The sequence below is a fragment of the Urtica dioica genome, chromosome 10 (assembly GCF_054948205.1).
Source record: "Urtica dioica subsp. dioica isolate 48M chromosome 10, U.dioica_male_clone48M_v1_H2, whole genome shotgun sequence".
Lineage (NCBI taxonomy): Eukaryota > Viridiplantae > Streptophyta > Magnoliopsida > Rosales > Urticaceae > Urtica > Urtica dioica.
In genome coordinates, this window is record NC_142765.1 from 24,407,661 (window position 1) to 24,424,959 (window position 17,299).

General features: G+C 33.6%; 1 protein-coding gene across 2 annotated transcripts; it reads right to left on the minus strand.

Annotated features, from left to right (window-relative positions):
- Window positions 1-8,538: 8,538 nt before the first annotated feature.
- LOC149384334 (Protein kinase superfamily protein) lies at window positions 8,539-13,847 on the minus strand. Of its 2 annotated transcripts, none has more exons than XM_089628379.1 (9): window positions 13,214-13,847; window positions 12,230-12,514; window positions 11,838-12,146; window positions 11,484-11,711; window positions 11,230-11,327; window positions 10,993-11,080; window positions 10,408-10,914; window positions 9,625-9,748; window positions 8,539-9,020 (listed from the first exon to the last, which is right to left on the minus strand). In XM_089628379.1, exons 1-9 carry the CDS (start codon window positions 13,526-13,528, stop codon window positions 9,001-9,003), a joined length of 1,974 nt encoding a protein of 657 aa, XP_089484505.1. In that variant the 5' UTR covers window positions 13,529-13,847; the 3' UTR covers window positions 8,539-9,000. The 2 variants fall into 2 exon arrangements, with proteins under 2 accessions (XP_089484505.1, XP_089484504.1); XM_089628378.1 differs by having other exon boundaries at window positions 8,547-9,020; window positions 9,625-9,757; window positions 13,214-13,840.
- Window positions 13,848-17,299: the final 3,452 nt, after the last annotated feature.

The following is a 17,299-nucleotide window of genomic DNA, read 5'->3' on the forward strand; positions in this document are numbered from 1 at the left end:
GTGTAAGATTGTACAACCAATATGAATAAAAGTTATTTAGCATGACATTGAAACTTGAAAGAGAGATTGGTAAACATGAGTCATGAATGAATACTTTCATGGATCACATAAAGCCATGAGAGAGAGCCACTTTACAATCATATCAAGAGCCATTGTCTCAAACAAGCATCAATAATAAATGTTGATAGATGTTTTTAGGATGATCTTTACCTGAATCTAGATTCTACCATAGTGGGAATGACATTCAAGTGGTCTACCATTGCTCTTCCATCAATTTATTTATTTTTCTCAAGGAAAAGAAATTACAATGATGAGTTTATTTCAATCATCCTACAATATGTCAACTTTTTTTTTTTTTTTTATCAAGACATGCTAACTTCAATGGTCATGGTGATTTTATCCGAAGTTTTTTATTTTCACTTTTATTGTTAGCATTTTTTTTTAAATGTTTTTTTTTTCTCTTTGCGGTTTTATTTGGGAAACTTGAGAAACAAAGTTCAATGTTATCTCACATTTGAAAATCAAGATTTGTGTTGAATACTTAAGGAAAACCAAATTAAACGTCTAAAATATCTTTTTAAATTTTTTTAAAATCACTAGAAAAATATAAAATAAACTTCGAAACTAGAAAAATGAAAGCAAAACATTCGAAACGATTAGAATGATCAAGAAAAAAAAACTTCGAAATCACTAGTGTCAGAATAATCAATTTTCAAAAAAATTTCCATTATTTTTATATCTTCGAAGGTTTTGCCTTCATTTTTCTTATGATTTCGAAAATTTTCCCTTTACGTTTCTAATCGTTTCGAAGTTTTTTAATATTTTTGACGTTTTACCTACTCAAAAGTTTGATTTTTCTAAAGTGTTTAATTTGAAGCTTGATTTTCCAATGTGAGGTAACATTAAGATTGATTTATCAAGTTTTCCTTTTCTTTTACTCAGCATTGGAACAAGTCTTATTTCTAGTGAATAAGTTGAACTTGCTAAATTTTCCAAATCAAATAAATCTATATATTTTTACAGTTAATAAATAAAATTAACATATTTCACTCAATCACTTAAACCATTTATAAATTTTTATTATTCATATTATTGCGAAAATTACACTAGTTTACATATAATGAAATGAAGTTTGCAAAAGAAGAAGAAACATATCAATAACACCTAGCTACTAGCTAGTGCGTGTTTTGTCAAAGAATTAAGAGCAAGGAGACAAAGACACATTGGTCCATTGCTTTCCTTTTTCCCCAACTTTATCGTCACAATAATGCAAATTGCAAAAGCCTCAATTTGCAACTCATTCATTTCATGATTTACGGCAATATTATAAATATGACAATTACAGTAAATAAGAAAGTCAGACAGCAGAGAAATCGTATATATATTTTCAGAAAAATATATAAAATAGTTATTTGAAAATAAATGATTACCAAAATAGCTAAAATTTTGAGTTTTAGTAAAATAGTTAAAATTTCTTTTTGACGCTGCATATAAATAATTTACCACTTTGAAAATTTTAATCGCATGTCAAAAAAATTATTGAAATATGATATTTTGCACATTTTTTCTTTGTAATATTTGCTATTTTATTTCTTTCAAACAAAACTTTTATATTTTGCGAATTCAATAATCACAATTAGTTATTTAGTTATATCACCCGATGTTTTCTCAAGAGGGTGTGACATGTAAACGATGTTGCATATTCAAAAAATTCAAATCAGTATGACGAACAAAGATGTGCAAATTTATGTTCATAAAATCTAATATTTTTCACTAAGAATCTTTAAGTAAATTTATAATCTTTGGACACATGAACTTGATTCTTGACATAATAATTTAATCAAATCAAAGACAATCAAGTTATGAATGATTTGCGGCTTGTTGTCCTGGTATTATAAGTAAGTATGCTATTTTCGAAATGTATTCTTGTATGTGTTCTTATTTCAATCATGTCAAAAATCAAGTTTGCCATGAGATATGGTTTTCTTGGAATTTAGCTTTTCGACATGAATGGATAAGATCTTCGTCTTCAAAAGTCGTAAGTTGTATATGATATTATTTTGTGGATTCCATAACAGAAGAGAGAGTGACAAAAGATGTTTCATTTTTGCCATGTCTTTTGAGCGTTCAACACCAATGGTTTGTCATTGTCGCTTCTTCCACAAATGGACAGAGATATAACACTCATAACAAGGTTTTGGATATATGGTGATAAAAGCTTGGTTTGGTTTATAAGTCTTTGTCAATTGTACCCGAATATTCATAATTTCAATTGCCAAACACTTTCCCTCATAAAGTACTCCAAACAGTTTATAATTTAATGTTAATTATCTTATCCGCATTAAAAAGTCGTAAGAGTAAGATTAGGCGAACGTTGATTATTTTTAAAATTTATAGTTTCATAGTGTCTATAATAGGCAAGTGAATATAATTCATTTAGAGAATAATACGCTGATTATTATAGCCTATATTTGAACATAAAATAGAGAGAGAGATATACCAAATAAAATATGCTTTCTTAAACATGCAACTTGCAAGTGTTACTAAGAAAAACAGAATGGAAAGAAATAATAAATAGAAAAACCGTTGATATTTTTGGTGCTGTTTCTAAAACAGGACATACGAAGCGGTTTCCCATCCATCTATGGCTCTTGAAACAAGAATTGGCCATTTTTCTCTTTAGAGATTTGGTCATGTTAATTAAGAGAAATATTCCATTTTTTTAATTAAGGTTTCAATTTTTTTTAAATACAATTTTCAGGCGAACGTGGCAATTGAGATCCACTATTTTGACCAAATATACCTTTATTAATTTTTTAATAAAAAAAAATCAATTCATATTCAAAATTCCTAATCAATTATTTTATAGCAATTTTTTAAATTTTATCTTTTTCATCGCTCTTTTACTTTATCTCTCTTGTAACTTTCTCATTCACATACTATCTCCAGAGTTTCATTTTTTTTCTTCTCTTCAAAACTTCAAAGACTTATATATCCCTTATATGAAGTCGGAATAGAGAGATTAAAATTCCTATGCGCTCGTGCCGACAAGAAATATTCATAGATATGTATATAGTAAAAAATAGAATTTCACAAGAAATTAAAAAACTACAACATAGTTTTGATAAATACACAAAATAAAAAAATATGATAACACATAAATAATTAATAGGGAGAGCCAGCTCAAGTTTGATTTTATATATAAATAAATAATTAATGCATCAACCTTAGTATAAAACACTATTTTGAAATCAATAATTTGTTGCAACTAGTCATTTCGCTAACTTCTTTTAAGATTCTAACTAAAGCTGCAGTAAATTAATTTACTAAAGAGTAAATCTAATTTACTTTTTAGTTAATTAATTTATTGCGGGTTTAATGGGTTTTTTTATATCAAATGAAATTTCGGCTATTTTTTAAAAAGATGGTGAGTTATTGGGTTATTTTTTAAAAAGATGATGAGTTATTGAGCTTATTTTTATAAATCAGGAATTGAACCATCTGAATAGTAAATTAAACTCTTCAGGAAAATCTATTTACGATACAAAACAAAATGAAAAAAATTAGGAGTTTAACAATATATAGTTAAAATAATTAACTCTTCTACTGAATTAATTTATTATACAAATCAAGATATTTTCATACTTAATTACGAGAAACAGTAGAAAGAACGATTCGAATTGAGTTTTTAATGTACCTGCAAAAGAATTTTTTGTCAAAACAATGTAAATGGAAAGAATATATGAATTTGTTAACAAAATATAAAAGCGAAAAACGAACACAAACGGAACGAACAAATCAAGAATTGAAATAATAATAATGAGGAAATCGTAAATCAAAAAATCATGGTGTAAGTTGATGAACTAGGTGCGATGACCATGAAAGAAGAAGAACCGTGAGAAAATAATGATTCAAGAAAGTAAGGATAACAATTCTTTTCTATATTTATTGTTATAAAATAAGTTAATTTTTTTCTCTTAAAATATTAGTTGAAAGAATTTAACCGTGCATTAAAACCCCCAATTTTTTACTAGTATTGATCTTAAAGTTGGGTGTACCTTCTGAGTATATTACCAAACTATGACTCAATAATTTCAGCATATCTAACATCCAACTAACAGCTCAAACTGTAAAATACATTTTCTAGTTTGATAATGTACAAAATTATAAAAAGCCCATATTGTGAAGTGCCCATAACCCTTTGCATTGTGGAAATGAAGTGGATTACCCTATTTTCAAAACTTTTTCATGTAATACAACACATCTCATTTTTTTTTTACGAGAATATCTCTTTCTCAATATGCATTTTTTATTGTACTATTACCTCAAGCTTCCTCTGTGCCTAAAAAACAAGTTATTTTTCAAACTCGACGATGGCGGAGCAAAGATAATATTTGCGAAAATTAAGTAAGGTTTATAATCATGTAGTAACTAGTAAGCATTAAGTATTTAATGACAGTTTTGTCTGAATAGTTCGTGAGAAATTTTATGAATGATTTCAAATTTGAAGTAAGAAAGTCTATGCTCATTTTGATGTAATTTTCCCCATAACATTCCTATGGAAACAGAACACAACTGAAGTTTACTTTTTCTTACTTCCCTGTTTTTCAATTTTATAAATATTAGTACGGGCTTTCTCTATATATATAGATACCACAAAAATATTTTTAATTAAAAATATTTAGATCAATTAAAAGACCAGACAATAAATTTATAAAATTAAAAACAAACTATCTCTTCTATTATATTTAGAGGGGAGTTGGGAATATAACCCTTTTAAATCCCCTACGATAAAATTCTAGCCGAAACTATCTAAAAAGTTTAAGAAAATAACTCTAACTATAGCAAAATGATTATACCATATTATGGTGACGTAGGTGTGAATTGAGTTATTTATTTTTATTTGAATAGTTTGACTATGATTTTAAATTAATGTTAGTTATTTGACTATTTCGTTTAGTTGTAAGTTGTACGGATATTGAAAACGAATAATCTTTTATTGTTGTAGGGTTATTATAGAGTTAATTAGAGCGATTTTTCATGTGCTATCAATCCTAACAGATACAATAGTTTTTATATTTTTTAAACTCAAACCAACTCAATAGAAATGGAAAACCGAGCCACTACAAATCAAACAAAAAATAACCGGGTTGGATTGGGGTGGTTTCTCCAGATTATTTTTCTCGATACATAACTTTATAAATCACATGTATACATACATATATATATATATATATAGAGAGAGAGAGAGAGAGAGAGAGAGAGAGAGAGAGATAGAGAGAGAGAGAGGGAGTAAATGAATCATATAAAAAGGGAGCGTAATTAAAACCAAAATAATAAAATATCAGTTTATCAATATTCAAGATAAAAAATATATAATACGAATTTGAAAAAAAATTAAAAGGTTAAATTGGGTATACAAAATCTACACGAATTGCCACTTAAACATTTTTTTGGCTATTTTGTAAAAATATTTGAAACATTAGCTAGTTTGTGATTTTAACGTTTCAAACGGCTAAGTTTCGCTAATACTATATGATAATAGAATATATGTTTTTCTTATTACAAAATGAATAGATATTGTAGCGAAATAATAGTTCATATAACCTCATTCATACTAAATATTTGTGATCTTAAATATTAAAACTCAAACCGATCCAAAAGACTTGCAGTTTATAAAGAATGCAGTTAGGTTTAGATGATCGAGTTGTTTAATTTGTTGGTTCTCATAAATGCGCATGCTTTTAAGTATTGTGTAATGAAATTTCTTTAATAGATTACAAACGCCAAATAAAATAGGCATTTCTTCATTTTTTTTTAATGTTAGTTCTAAAGATAGCAAATATAAAAAAACCTTTTCAAAATATTGGTTTTAAATAAAACTATAAACAACTATTCTTCTAAACGAAACTATATATATATATATATATATATATATATATATATATATATATATATATATTGTGGGAAAAAATGAAACTATAATAATAATAAGGGTAATAATAATAATCCTTTTTGATATGTCAAAGGAAATTTCTTCAAATAAAATAACCTTATCGGTTAAAAAAATGGGTAATTTAGCAAAATAGCCAACTTAAACGTTGAGAATTGCTAAATAGCCAATGTTTGGTAAATATTAGATAAATAACCATTTTTATATATTTACAAATGTAAATATCAAGTAAATAGTCACTGTCATATTAAGCCACATCATCATTTATGGCTATTTACATAATATTTACCAAACCTTGGCTATTTAGCAATATCAAACGTTTAAGTTGGCTATTTTTCTAATTTTTTGTAAAAAAAATTGTAAAGTATCATTGTTATATTGTTACCAAACAATTGAAAGCTACCAAATTTGCAAAAGCAAGGACCCACGTCAATTTACAATAGAATTTGACGTTAGAATATTTATCAGGTAAATATAGACCAAACTATGGTAACTAGTCTAACTCCTAACCTCGATAAAATAGTAACTAAATTTCATTTTATCAAACAAATCGCCCAATTATTTTAATGGTTATAATTATACCTTTATTTTCTTGAACCATACATTTTCCTCAGAATTTTTCCTTTCTCGTGTTCTTAAAAGGAAATCCGCGCTTTTAAATCTCTGGCCTTGTTGCCTCAACTAGATTGAGAGAATTTGAGAGAGTTTGAAGGAAAGTTGTGAAGAAAATGAATGAAATGGAAGGTATTTATAGATTTTAAAAATAAATGGGTAAAAAAAAAAATTAAAAAGGTGACCGAAATAGGGTAACGACTATATTTAAAACGGTAACATTTTAAAACGACTATTTCCAACGGCCGAATTTTTTTTTAAAAAAAATTAAATCGAACGGGACTAACGGGATCACCGCCACCCGTTAGTCCCGCTAACGGGACTCCCGTCCCGTCCGTCCGCAGTAACGGGAGTCTCGCTCCCGTTACTGTGCCTAACGGTAGCGGGGATTCCGTCCCGTCCCGCTACCGTTAGGCCAGGTTGACTCTGAACTCAAAAGAGTCGTCATCCTACGATTGCGAACTTGTCTTCATCGTGCAAACTGTCGTCGGGCTATCCCGTCTCTAATGGGGTTTTATTTATTAATTTTATTTTTCTCTTGTTATTTTATATTTAAATAATCTAGATTTAGATTTGACTTTTAAATCAAGGGTTATATTCAGCTCAACTTTTTAGATATGAATTTCAAATAAAATAAGAGAAATTACACGAATTAAGCAACTGCACACTAAGACAATTAAAAAATAGTCATAGTTTCAATAATTTTAAATAACTAGCCATTCTCACTATTTTAGGCATATTTTGTTTTTTAATTTGACTGTTTTGTCCTTTCCATCATAATTTTTTTTAATTAATCTTGAAGTTTTTATTTGGTCTTTAATTGACATTTTTTTTTTCTTTTTATCTTTCAATTTAATTTTCCCTTTTTCAAAGCTGGAGCAAATCTATCGTTTTTATATCAATTGACTTATTAGTCTTAATATATATGACATGTAGTTTTTAATCACTTTTAATTTAGTTAATATCCCAAAGGCACGTACTTATATAGTAATGGAATGGTTAATAGATTTTTGTTTACCTAACACTAACACTAACACTGAATCATACAATAGTTTTTTCTTTAAAGAAATTGTATTTAAGCAAATCTGAAAAACATAATCGAGCCATATGTTAATTTAAAAAAAATGAAAATAACTTATCAATGGATTTCTTTTTAAATAGTTTTCTAGTTTGTTCACGAAAAATTAGGCATATTTATTTCCTAAAATTTAGTTTTAATTTTTTTTGCTTATTACAAAAACAAGAATAACAGTAAACACGAGTGTTTTTTAAACGAAAATGTTTGTTTATTGATTTGTTTGTCTTACAAATAGTCATCTATAAGCAATATTAGTTTTTCTTGTACAGACAAATTTAGTTTTTCTTTACAAAATGAAATCAATGAGTGTAATTAGTGGTTTGTTTTTTGTCTAAAAAATCAGTGGTTTATTTGTTTGTAAACGTAAGTGTTTGATTTTTAAAACGTAATTAGTGTATATATTGAATTTTTATTATTTCCATGAAAAATTACAAAATGAGCTCAGTTGATTTTTTGAAAATTATTTTTTATTTTGAAATTAACAAAACGTAGAACATGGGAAAAAACGAGCAAAAAGAGAACTTAAAGTGGTTTAATTGTTCAGCCAACTAATGAAATTTAATGCCTCAATGATCTCAAATAATGTGCAATAAATATTTGTATTCATCAAATAACAAACTGATTCCCTTCAAAAATAGCAATTTTTTTTTTCTATTGGGTCATTTACTAAAAAAAACAAGGGCAATTTAGACAATTTTATATTCATTAAATGAGTCCATTGGCTATTCATTTAAAAAACTTAAAACTATGGCTAGTTTGTACTTTGTAATAAGCCAAAACTTAAAAAGGCTACTTTGCTTAAAAGCCCCTACGTCGTTTTTTTTTTTTTTTTTTTTTTTTTTTTTTTTTTTAAAGGAGATCAATATATTCTCGAGATGCCCTTTAAATAAATAAAAGCTAACACATGCGATGATGATCATTGTGAATTTTATTTTGAAATAATACACAGTAGCACGGACACACTGGTGGAGCATTTTATTTTATAAAGAAAATTTAATGATATTTGAAAGATATTAAACGTTTATATAAGAATAATTAAAATTTTAATTTCTTACAGATGCTATGATTATTTACATTTTCATAAATTAAAATGCTCCGCAACGCCGGTCTAGCTGGTGGTGGTTGTTTAATATATAATCATATATAATAGAGAGAGAGAGAGAGAGAGAGAGAGAGAGAGAGAGAGAATGTTGTGAATTATCTTTGAGAGTCCCTCTTCATTGAGTATGAGCAGGAGATTCTAAACTCGCAGCCCATTTGGAAACGTCAGATTTGTTCTAGAGCCGCCATTGTTAGACTCACTCTCCTCCTTTCACGTTCCTCCGAGAGACCAAACAATTCAATTGCTTCAATCATATTACTTCCCACTTTTCTTTCCTGGAATTCGAATATGGAACCAAAAAAAAAAAAAAAAACCCAATTAGTTTACAATTAAAAAGCTACCCAAATTTTGGACCTTAAACATACTTTGTTTAATAAGCTTACAAAATTTTGGATCTTAACGAAATAAAAGTTAATATATACATGGCGTTTTCTTAAATTTATAATTGCAATCATTACAAAGATGAATCAGTCACGACCCGGATAATCATACTGCTCAATAAAGTGTTAGCAAGTGTGCAAAAACACATGATTTATATCATTAAAACATTAAATAAAACAAATAAAACAAAACAAAAGAGAACCCACAAAAGTCAGAAAATCATTAACGGCACACCTTAGTTGTCAAAAAGCAAAGTCCTAAACTATAACACATTATATTTGGCACATGAACTAAAAAGAGTGATGTAGTTGAGTGTAGTCAGTGAGTTAGCGCACTGATATAGAGAAGCAACAAAGTTTTTTGGGTTATCAAGCCTTGATAAATAATAGACTTCAAAAGAGGAGCTTTTTGTATTGAACAAAAAACTCTGATCCAAGTTTAGAATAGAATAAATTGGACTAGGCTAAGCTTGTAGGAATATAGTTAGTTAGTGTGTACCTCGATTGAACCATGACTTCCTTACTGCCCGTCGAATCTGACGCTCGTGTCTCTCCAAGAGCTCGTCGATTCTGTTAGATTGAGATAACAACGGCCCCGAAAACTCGACTTTCTCGCTTTGATCCTGAAACCCCTGGCGCAAGTAAAGCAACTTTAAGATTATTTTTTAATCAACTTGAACCAACTGATAATAATAATAGCTCCAAATTTACTGCGATGTTGGTTGTCACATGAAAAATAAGAACACCATTTATGATATTTTAATGTAGGGCTGTAAATAAGAGCCTGCCATCTTAAATGGGACTACTAAAAAAAACTGGCACCATGGATTTAATAGTACTCAATCAATGCTATGATTTCAAGTCAACATTTCATGCCACAACTAACTATGAATGATAATGATGCATAATGAAAGAGTAGCTCTTTTGGAAGAGTCTTTTCGGATGATCAGTACATTACAACTGTTTTTAAAAAAGTAAATGAAATCAAATTAATAAGATTTTGCTAAAAAGTAAAACTCTGATCTTTGTATACATGTTTTGTTAAGGTTATTATACATTTTGCTATATCCCTCTGGCACACACAAATCTCTTGGAGAGAATAAAAGAAGCACATGATAGTTTCACACTCTTTGTGGTTAACTAATTGTGTAACTAACAATACAAGTACAACCACCACCAAATAATATCTTCTTTCATTATATAAGCCAGTACTAACTCTAGATTTCCAATTCAAGGCCTGCAAAAAAAAAGGATTAAATTTCCTCATTCATTTCACACTTACCCGATCGCTTCTCGTGGTCCCGAGCCCGTCTCTCTGATAAAGCGCGAGAGAGAGCTCCTGAGAGTGGTACGCGTCAGAGGCGTCGAACGAGTCGGGTCGCTCGAACCTACCCCACTGGTTTTGGACGGCAAGCTTGGCGATCTCGTACGAGTCGTTGCCTCTGAACTCGTGCTTCTTCAACGCCACGCAATGCTCGGCCGGGTTGAAAATGTTTCCCCTGGAAATGGACCGGGTGTGCGATCTAGGGGCAGCCTCGTCTTTTCGCCTCTTCGCCCACGCGAAGCCGCTCGAGGTCGACACCTGTAACGGGCCGGAAAACGGGATGTCTCCTTGAGACGCGTTCTTCACGTGCAAACTCTCTTCTTCTCTTTCTTCTTCTTCTTCTCGTTCTTCTCGTTCTTCTTCTTTCTTGGTTGATTCCCTAGGAACGACGCCTGGTTCTTCTTTCTGGATATTTACGTGATCGCCATTGCTTTTTTGCGGTTCGTGAGTTTGAGCTGCCGAGTCCTGCGACACAAGTGACCGGTTAATATCTCTAGTCGCTGCAGTACGGGAATGGAAACTTTCGAGCATAAAGAAAGAGACCTCGACCGGTGCAAATTTGCTGACTCCGAGGGATTTTCTCGTCGGCTTTCTTGCTTCGTTCGTTCGAGATCTCCCGTTGCTCTTCTTTCTAAAAAAAATGTAGAGAATATCCACTTAAAAAGAGCGGTTGAACATGGAAAATCTCGATACAAAATTGACCTAATTCGGCTCTGAATTCCTTTGGGGAGTCGTTTCTTCTAAATGCTTGAATCTTTAGTGGAGATATAGAATTCTCACCTCTTGGCTTCCTCGCGGTTTTTAGCATCGATCTCTTTGCTGGGTGGGTAGACTGGCAAGCTCGACGGATCACACGCATATGGCTTCGTTGAGAAATACTGAAGTGACATTGAAATATTTATTATAACAGGATTCAAGTAACAAATAAGTGCTATAGAAAGCAAAATAACTATGCCCCAATCGCGACTATATGAATCAAAGTCTTGATGAAACTGGAAGCCATGAAGCAAAATTTATCGTGGGAAGAGTGTTACCTCGGATGAGAGAGCTGAGTTGGCGGTTCCGCGCTTGTAAGGCTCGACGGAGAGAAGAGACTCGAGGAGGTCGACACATTCCTTTGGAAATTCTTTGAAAGTCTCTCTGAGACAACTATCGTAAGGTTGTTGAGGTCTGAACAGAGTCGCGTGAGGAAGTTTCGATCTTTTCCAGTACTCGTCCGGCGGGGAGCCACAGAGCTTGAAAATCTTGTGTAATTGTTCGACCTTTTACGAAGAAGACAGATTAGAACACTCGTCAGAGCTCGAAAAAAGATAACCGAATACTTTTTTTTTTGTAAATTGTGGATGGTATTTGAAGAGAGAGAGAGAGAGAGCGAAATCCATTGTCACCTCGGTTCGTCCTTGAAGAATAGGTTTGCCCAATAGTAGCTCCGCGAAGACGCAACCGACGCTCCAGAGGTCCACGGACGATCCGTACTCCGTGGAGCCCAACAAAAGCTCGGGCGGACGATACCAGAGAGTGACGACCCGGCTCGTCAACGGGCCCGAATTGCAAAAGTTTGCCAGCCCGAAATCGGCCACTTTTAGCGTCCCGTCGTTGCTCACGAGGAGGTTCGAGCCTTTGATGTCTCGGTGCATCACGCCCCGAGAATGACAGTGTTGGAGACCCGACAACAATTGCTTCATGTAGCATTTTATCTGGAGAAGATGAAAGAAATTCATGTTTTATTCGTTGGATTTTTGTGTGTGTGATTAGTATTTTATTGAACATATAGATGTACCTGTGAGTCGCTGAATTTGACATCGGGGCAAGACAAGAGGCCGGTGATATCGTGTTCCATGTACTCGAAGACGAGGTACAAGCTACACGACAACCGCGAAGTAATGAGACCGTCCAACTTGATGACGTTCTGATGGTCAAGCCTGCGGAGAATCGCGATTTCTCGGGCCATAAACCTTACACTTTCGGGCTCGAAATTGTCGAACCGAACCTTCTTCAGAGCGACAATCCTTCCCGTCTCCAAGTCTTTTGCTCGGAATACGCTGCTGTACGTGCCTTGTCCAATCTGATCACGCAATTCAGCAAAAAAAAAAAAAAAACAAAACAAAAAAATTGTTTATTTACCCAAAACAAGTGCAACAAGAAAATGAAGGACTAAGAATATCCATAGTCAAATTGGAAAGGAACAACAATGGCCTGAAAAAGATAAGTACAGGGATGGAACTTAGGGCCAAAATGAAAAGAGAATTTTGGTACCTTGTTCCAAAAAAGTCACTTTCCAAGGGACATTCCGACCAACAAAAGAAAAAACAAAGAATTTGGCCATTTTTAGACGGTAAAGTTCAGTTTTCATAATAATAAGCCAAAAAAAAAAAACAAAAAAATTCCACCTACGAGTTATCTTGACACACAACACAACAAAGGTATGAATAAAATAAAATAAAATAAAAATTGAAAAATAAATGTGTGGTTTCAAATTTTCAATCCATTCTTATGGAATCAATCTTCATCAAACATGCAGAACCAACATTCCCTTAGAATAACAAACTGACTTTACCCAGAATGAAATTAAACTCATATTCATACTGAAAAGAACGCAGAGGGAAAAAAAAAAAAAATTACAAAGAAAGAGGACGCCTATAATAATTGGTGAAGAAGAATACTAAATCATCAACAATCTTACATTTATTTTTATCAAAACCACCTCAACAATAAAAAAAAAAAAAAAAAAAACAAATTTGAAGAGAGAGAGAGAAAAAAAAACCTTCTCGAGCTTCTCATATGAATCGGCCCGGAGTGGGACCCAGCCGTGGATGGCCTCTCCGGCGACGGCGCTGAGCCAGGCCGGCCAACCCGCGGCCGCCACGTGGTCCCCTCCTCCTCCTCCGTCCACGTACTTCTGCAGATTACCGAGCCGGAAGCTCAGCGACTCGGCACTCCCTTTTCTCGTCGACCCGACGCACTTCCGGTCGGACTCCACCGACCCGACCCGACTCCGACCCGAATTCCCCACGCTCCCGGAAAGCTGCTCGAACGCCGGGGTCACGGACACCGCTTGCTTCGAGCTCACGCAACCCATTTTCCGATCCGACCCTCCCCACCCCACCCCAGATCGACGCGAATTGGGAAAAAAAAAAAATTAAAGAGATTGGGCTCTTCTTGTTGTTGTTAATATTACACAAGGAAATGGGTGGTTTTTGGTTTTTATATATACATATATATATATATATTTACATATGAATGAATGAATAAATGGAGTGTTGTAAGGGTGTGTGAGAGTCTCTCTCTCTCTCTCTCTCTCTAGAGTATTGAGTGTGTAGAGAGGGTTTTTGAGTTCTTCTTCTGCGACAATCGCGGGAGATGGCAGACAAAGGGATTTTTTTTAATGCTCTTTTTCCGAAAGAAATAAAATCTAAAAAATTGAAATTTTAATTAAATCACAACACGAAATCAACGCCAATATTAATTCCTTACCGTGTTTTATAATTCATATTTATGTGCGTGTGTTTTCATTTTTACAGCTTTACAATACGAGTACTATTAATTGTGTCTATCTGCTGTAAAAAAAGATAAAAATTTGTATCCATCCAAAAAAAATGTACTATTGATTGGATTTGTACGCGTGTTTTCCTTTGTATTTTGTTTACAAATTGATGAAGAGAAAATAGAGGAAAATGAGAAGAGATGTCGATAATAAGCTAAACTAAGTGGGGTTGGCTAAAGCTTTTTTTTTTTTTTTTCTTTTTTTGTTTTGGTTTTATTTGTGTGTGAGGTGTGAAGCTGTGAGTGGCTTTTGTTTGCTTATTATTCCCCTTCTTTTGTTTTTTTGTGCTTCTCTCTTGTATTAATTTAAATTCTTTTCATAAGAAATGTGCATGTGTATTTGGGAAGAGTAAGTATAACTATACGGCTCATTCGTGGGGCCTACTTTATAGGCTTGCTAAAACACATTTAATATAGTTTTATGTTGGATTGTTTTCTGATAGTGTTGTGCTTTTGGCTGGGTGGTTGTTGACTAATGGTGGGAATATAACATATGTATATGTATTTATTGTGTATTCGCCGATATTTTAACAAAATATAAAAAAGCATGTATTGTCCGTTTGCAACTTTGCACTTCATACGGAATTCTTCAGGGAGTGTTCTCATTAGAGAGAGAGATAGAGAGAGAGAGATGATGTGCGGACCGGAAAAGAAACGAGTGAGGAAAAAGAATTTGATTAAAAGAGAGAAATGCCTCTTTTTCGTGTTTTCATGAGTGTCCATCCAATCAAAATAAGTCAATTTAATTATTTCAATTTTGAGGAGAAAAAGAAACACACTTCTTCATACCATTTCTTACCATAAATCTCTTATAAGTATCATTTTAAAATTAATTGACAATGAGTGATTTATAAACTATCGGTAAAATATTTCCTACATATCGTATAAATTTTATAGTATATTGTTGAAATACCGGAAGACTATCGCATTGCTTTAGTTACCGAGATTCACTTAATTACCAAGTGATAAGATATACAAAATCAAGAGAGTACCATGAACAACTTACTGCTCTAGACTGAATAACTTTTTGCATTTTTTAGTAATCGGCGATATTACAGTTTGGTCTTTAAAATCGCCTTAAAACCGAAGCCCAATCTTGTGAAAGCTCAATGGTAAGTAGATATTTGATGTTTTTTAATTTGTTTAGATTTTTTTTTTATTTATAAATAGCTTAGACTTTTTTGTTTATTATTATTATAGGATTATGATTAGATGTTTATATCATTGATCTACTAACTTTCGTTGAATTCCAAAGAGGTTTTCAATTTTCAGGCCAATCATCACGTTTTTCGGTGAACCTTCAGTTTTTCTAACGAGATATGAAATTTTTGAGAAGCTCATTTCAGTACAGTTAGTATAATTTTGTTGAATTTGGTTAATGAAACTATTTTTTATTACTTTAATATAAAATTGATTATCGATTATTGGAATTGAACGGTGAAATTAAAATTGATTAGTGAAATATGAACGATTGAAATTAATTAGTGAATTATGATTTCTGAATTAGAATTGTGAATTTGACTTGATTTGAGAATTGTGAATTTGAATTGGTTTTTTTTTTTTTTTTTTAATTTCAAATTGGAATTGTAGATAATATAAGGAAAATTGTGTCAAAATTATGTAGATTTTATTAATTGAGAAATTTTATAAGTATTTTTCGAAAACAAAAATGTCCAAAATTGGAGCAAGGAAGTATTGTAATATGATAGCTACAACGGCTTCATGTTCCATTACTGTCTATGAATCATAGGAGGTGGCAAAAAAAGCCAAATGAAGTACCACTTGAACTATAGTGATCCTAAATAAACATGAGGCAAACACACTAATCCCATACTTTAATGATGTGAAACTCAAACTTCAATTCAATTTGTAGAGAAAAAAGCAAATGCTCTCCGTACAAGCCTCTGATATCCTGGAAAACTATATCCAATCCTTCCGGTCACCGGAAATCCGTTCTTAGGAGTGGCTCTCTCCCACTTCTAGATTCTCTCCTCTGCGTTCCCTTCTATAGGGAAGTTAGAGTTTTTCGCCTCACCCCCGTTCTCCGGCGAACAATGGATGATTTGTGCGAACGTTGGTCAGAATTGGGAGTGGACGACGAAGACGACGAGAACGTGGTGGTCTTCGAAGATGACGAACTCTCGGCTGCGAGCCCTGACCTTTCCACCTGTCTTTATGGTAAGCTGCTGCGATAAAAAACTTTCAACAGAGGAGCCTTCCGGGCTGTCTTGACCAAGGTTTGGAAACCGAATGGTGCACTCTCGATATCGGAAGACAGCAACGGAGTATTTACCTTCAGATTCGGCAAGGCTTCGGATAAGAAAAGAGTGCTCGACTCGAGTCCCTGGAACTTCGACCGATCCTTGCTGGCTCTGCGTGACCCCGTGACTGAGGCCATCCCGGCAGATTTCTTCCGCTTCGTCCATTTCTGGGTCCAACTTCACGGACTCCCTGAAAGAAACAGGTCAGTCAAAATGGGTGAGGTCCTGGGTATTAAAATCGGAAAAGTGATAAACGTCGAGAAAGATAAAGACGGGTTCATCTACGGCGACGTCATCAGAGTTCGAGTCACTGTCGATATAAGCAAACCGCTGAAGAATGGTGTTTTTGTTCAGCTCGGTTCTGGTGCTTCAAAAACTTGGGTGGGTTTTAAGTACGAAAAGCTTCAGGACTTTTGCTATGTTTGTGGCAAGATTGGTCACGGAGAGCCTGACTGCTCCGGCGAACGCTCTTTGGAAGGAGATAAGCCAAGATTCGGAGCTTGGCTAAGGGGTGTGCCTCCTAACAAATTAGTGGAATCTCTATGGACATTCAAAGGGTACGAGGCTTCTCTGCCAAAAGGTTGGAGAGGGCCAGACTCACGGGATAATAAGGATCGAAACAAAGCTCACCCTCCGAAAACCTCCCCGTCTTCGTCAAGGTCTCCAACCGGGCCTCCTGCTCAACCAGCCCCTCAAGCCACGCCGATGATGAGGACCCCGTCCACGGCCCAAGCCCAGCCTCCCGACCAACCTGCAGAGAACCACCAACCTGCAGAGATCCCTCCGACGGCCACGAGGCTCCCGACTGCGATGAGACCCCCGGCGTCGCCATCTGTGCATCCTGCACCGGAGTCGACTCCCTTGGCGTCGCCATCTGTGCATCCTGCGATGGCGTCTTCCTCTTTTGCGGCGACTCACCTGGAATCCCTCGCGACAACGACCTCCTCATCGGCGAAGACCCAGACGAAGTCGCAGACGAAGCCGGCGAAGCCAGATCTGTCGGAGAAGACCCAGAAGAAGAAGAGTAGCTACGTGCCGGAGGTCCT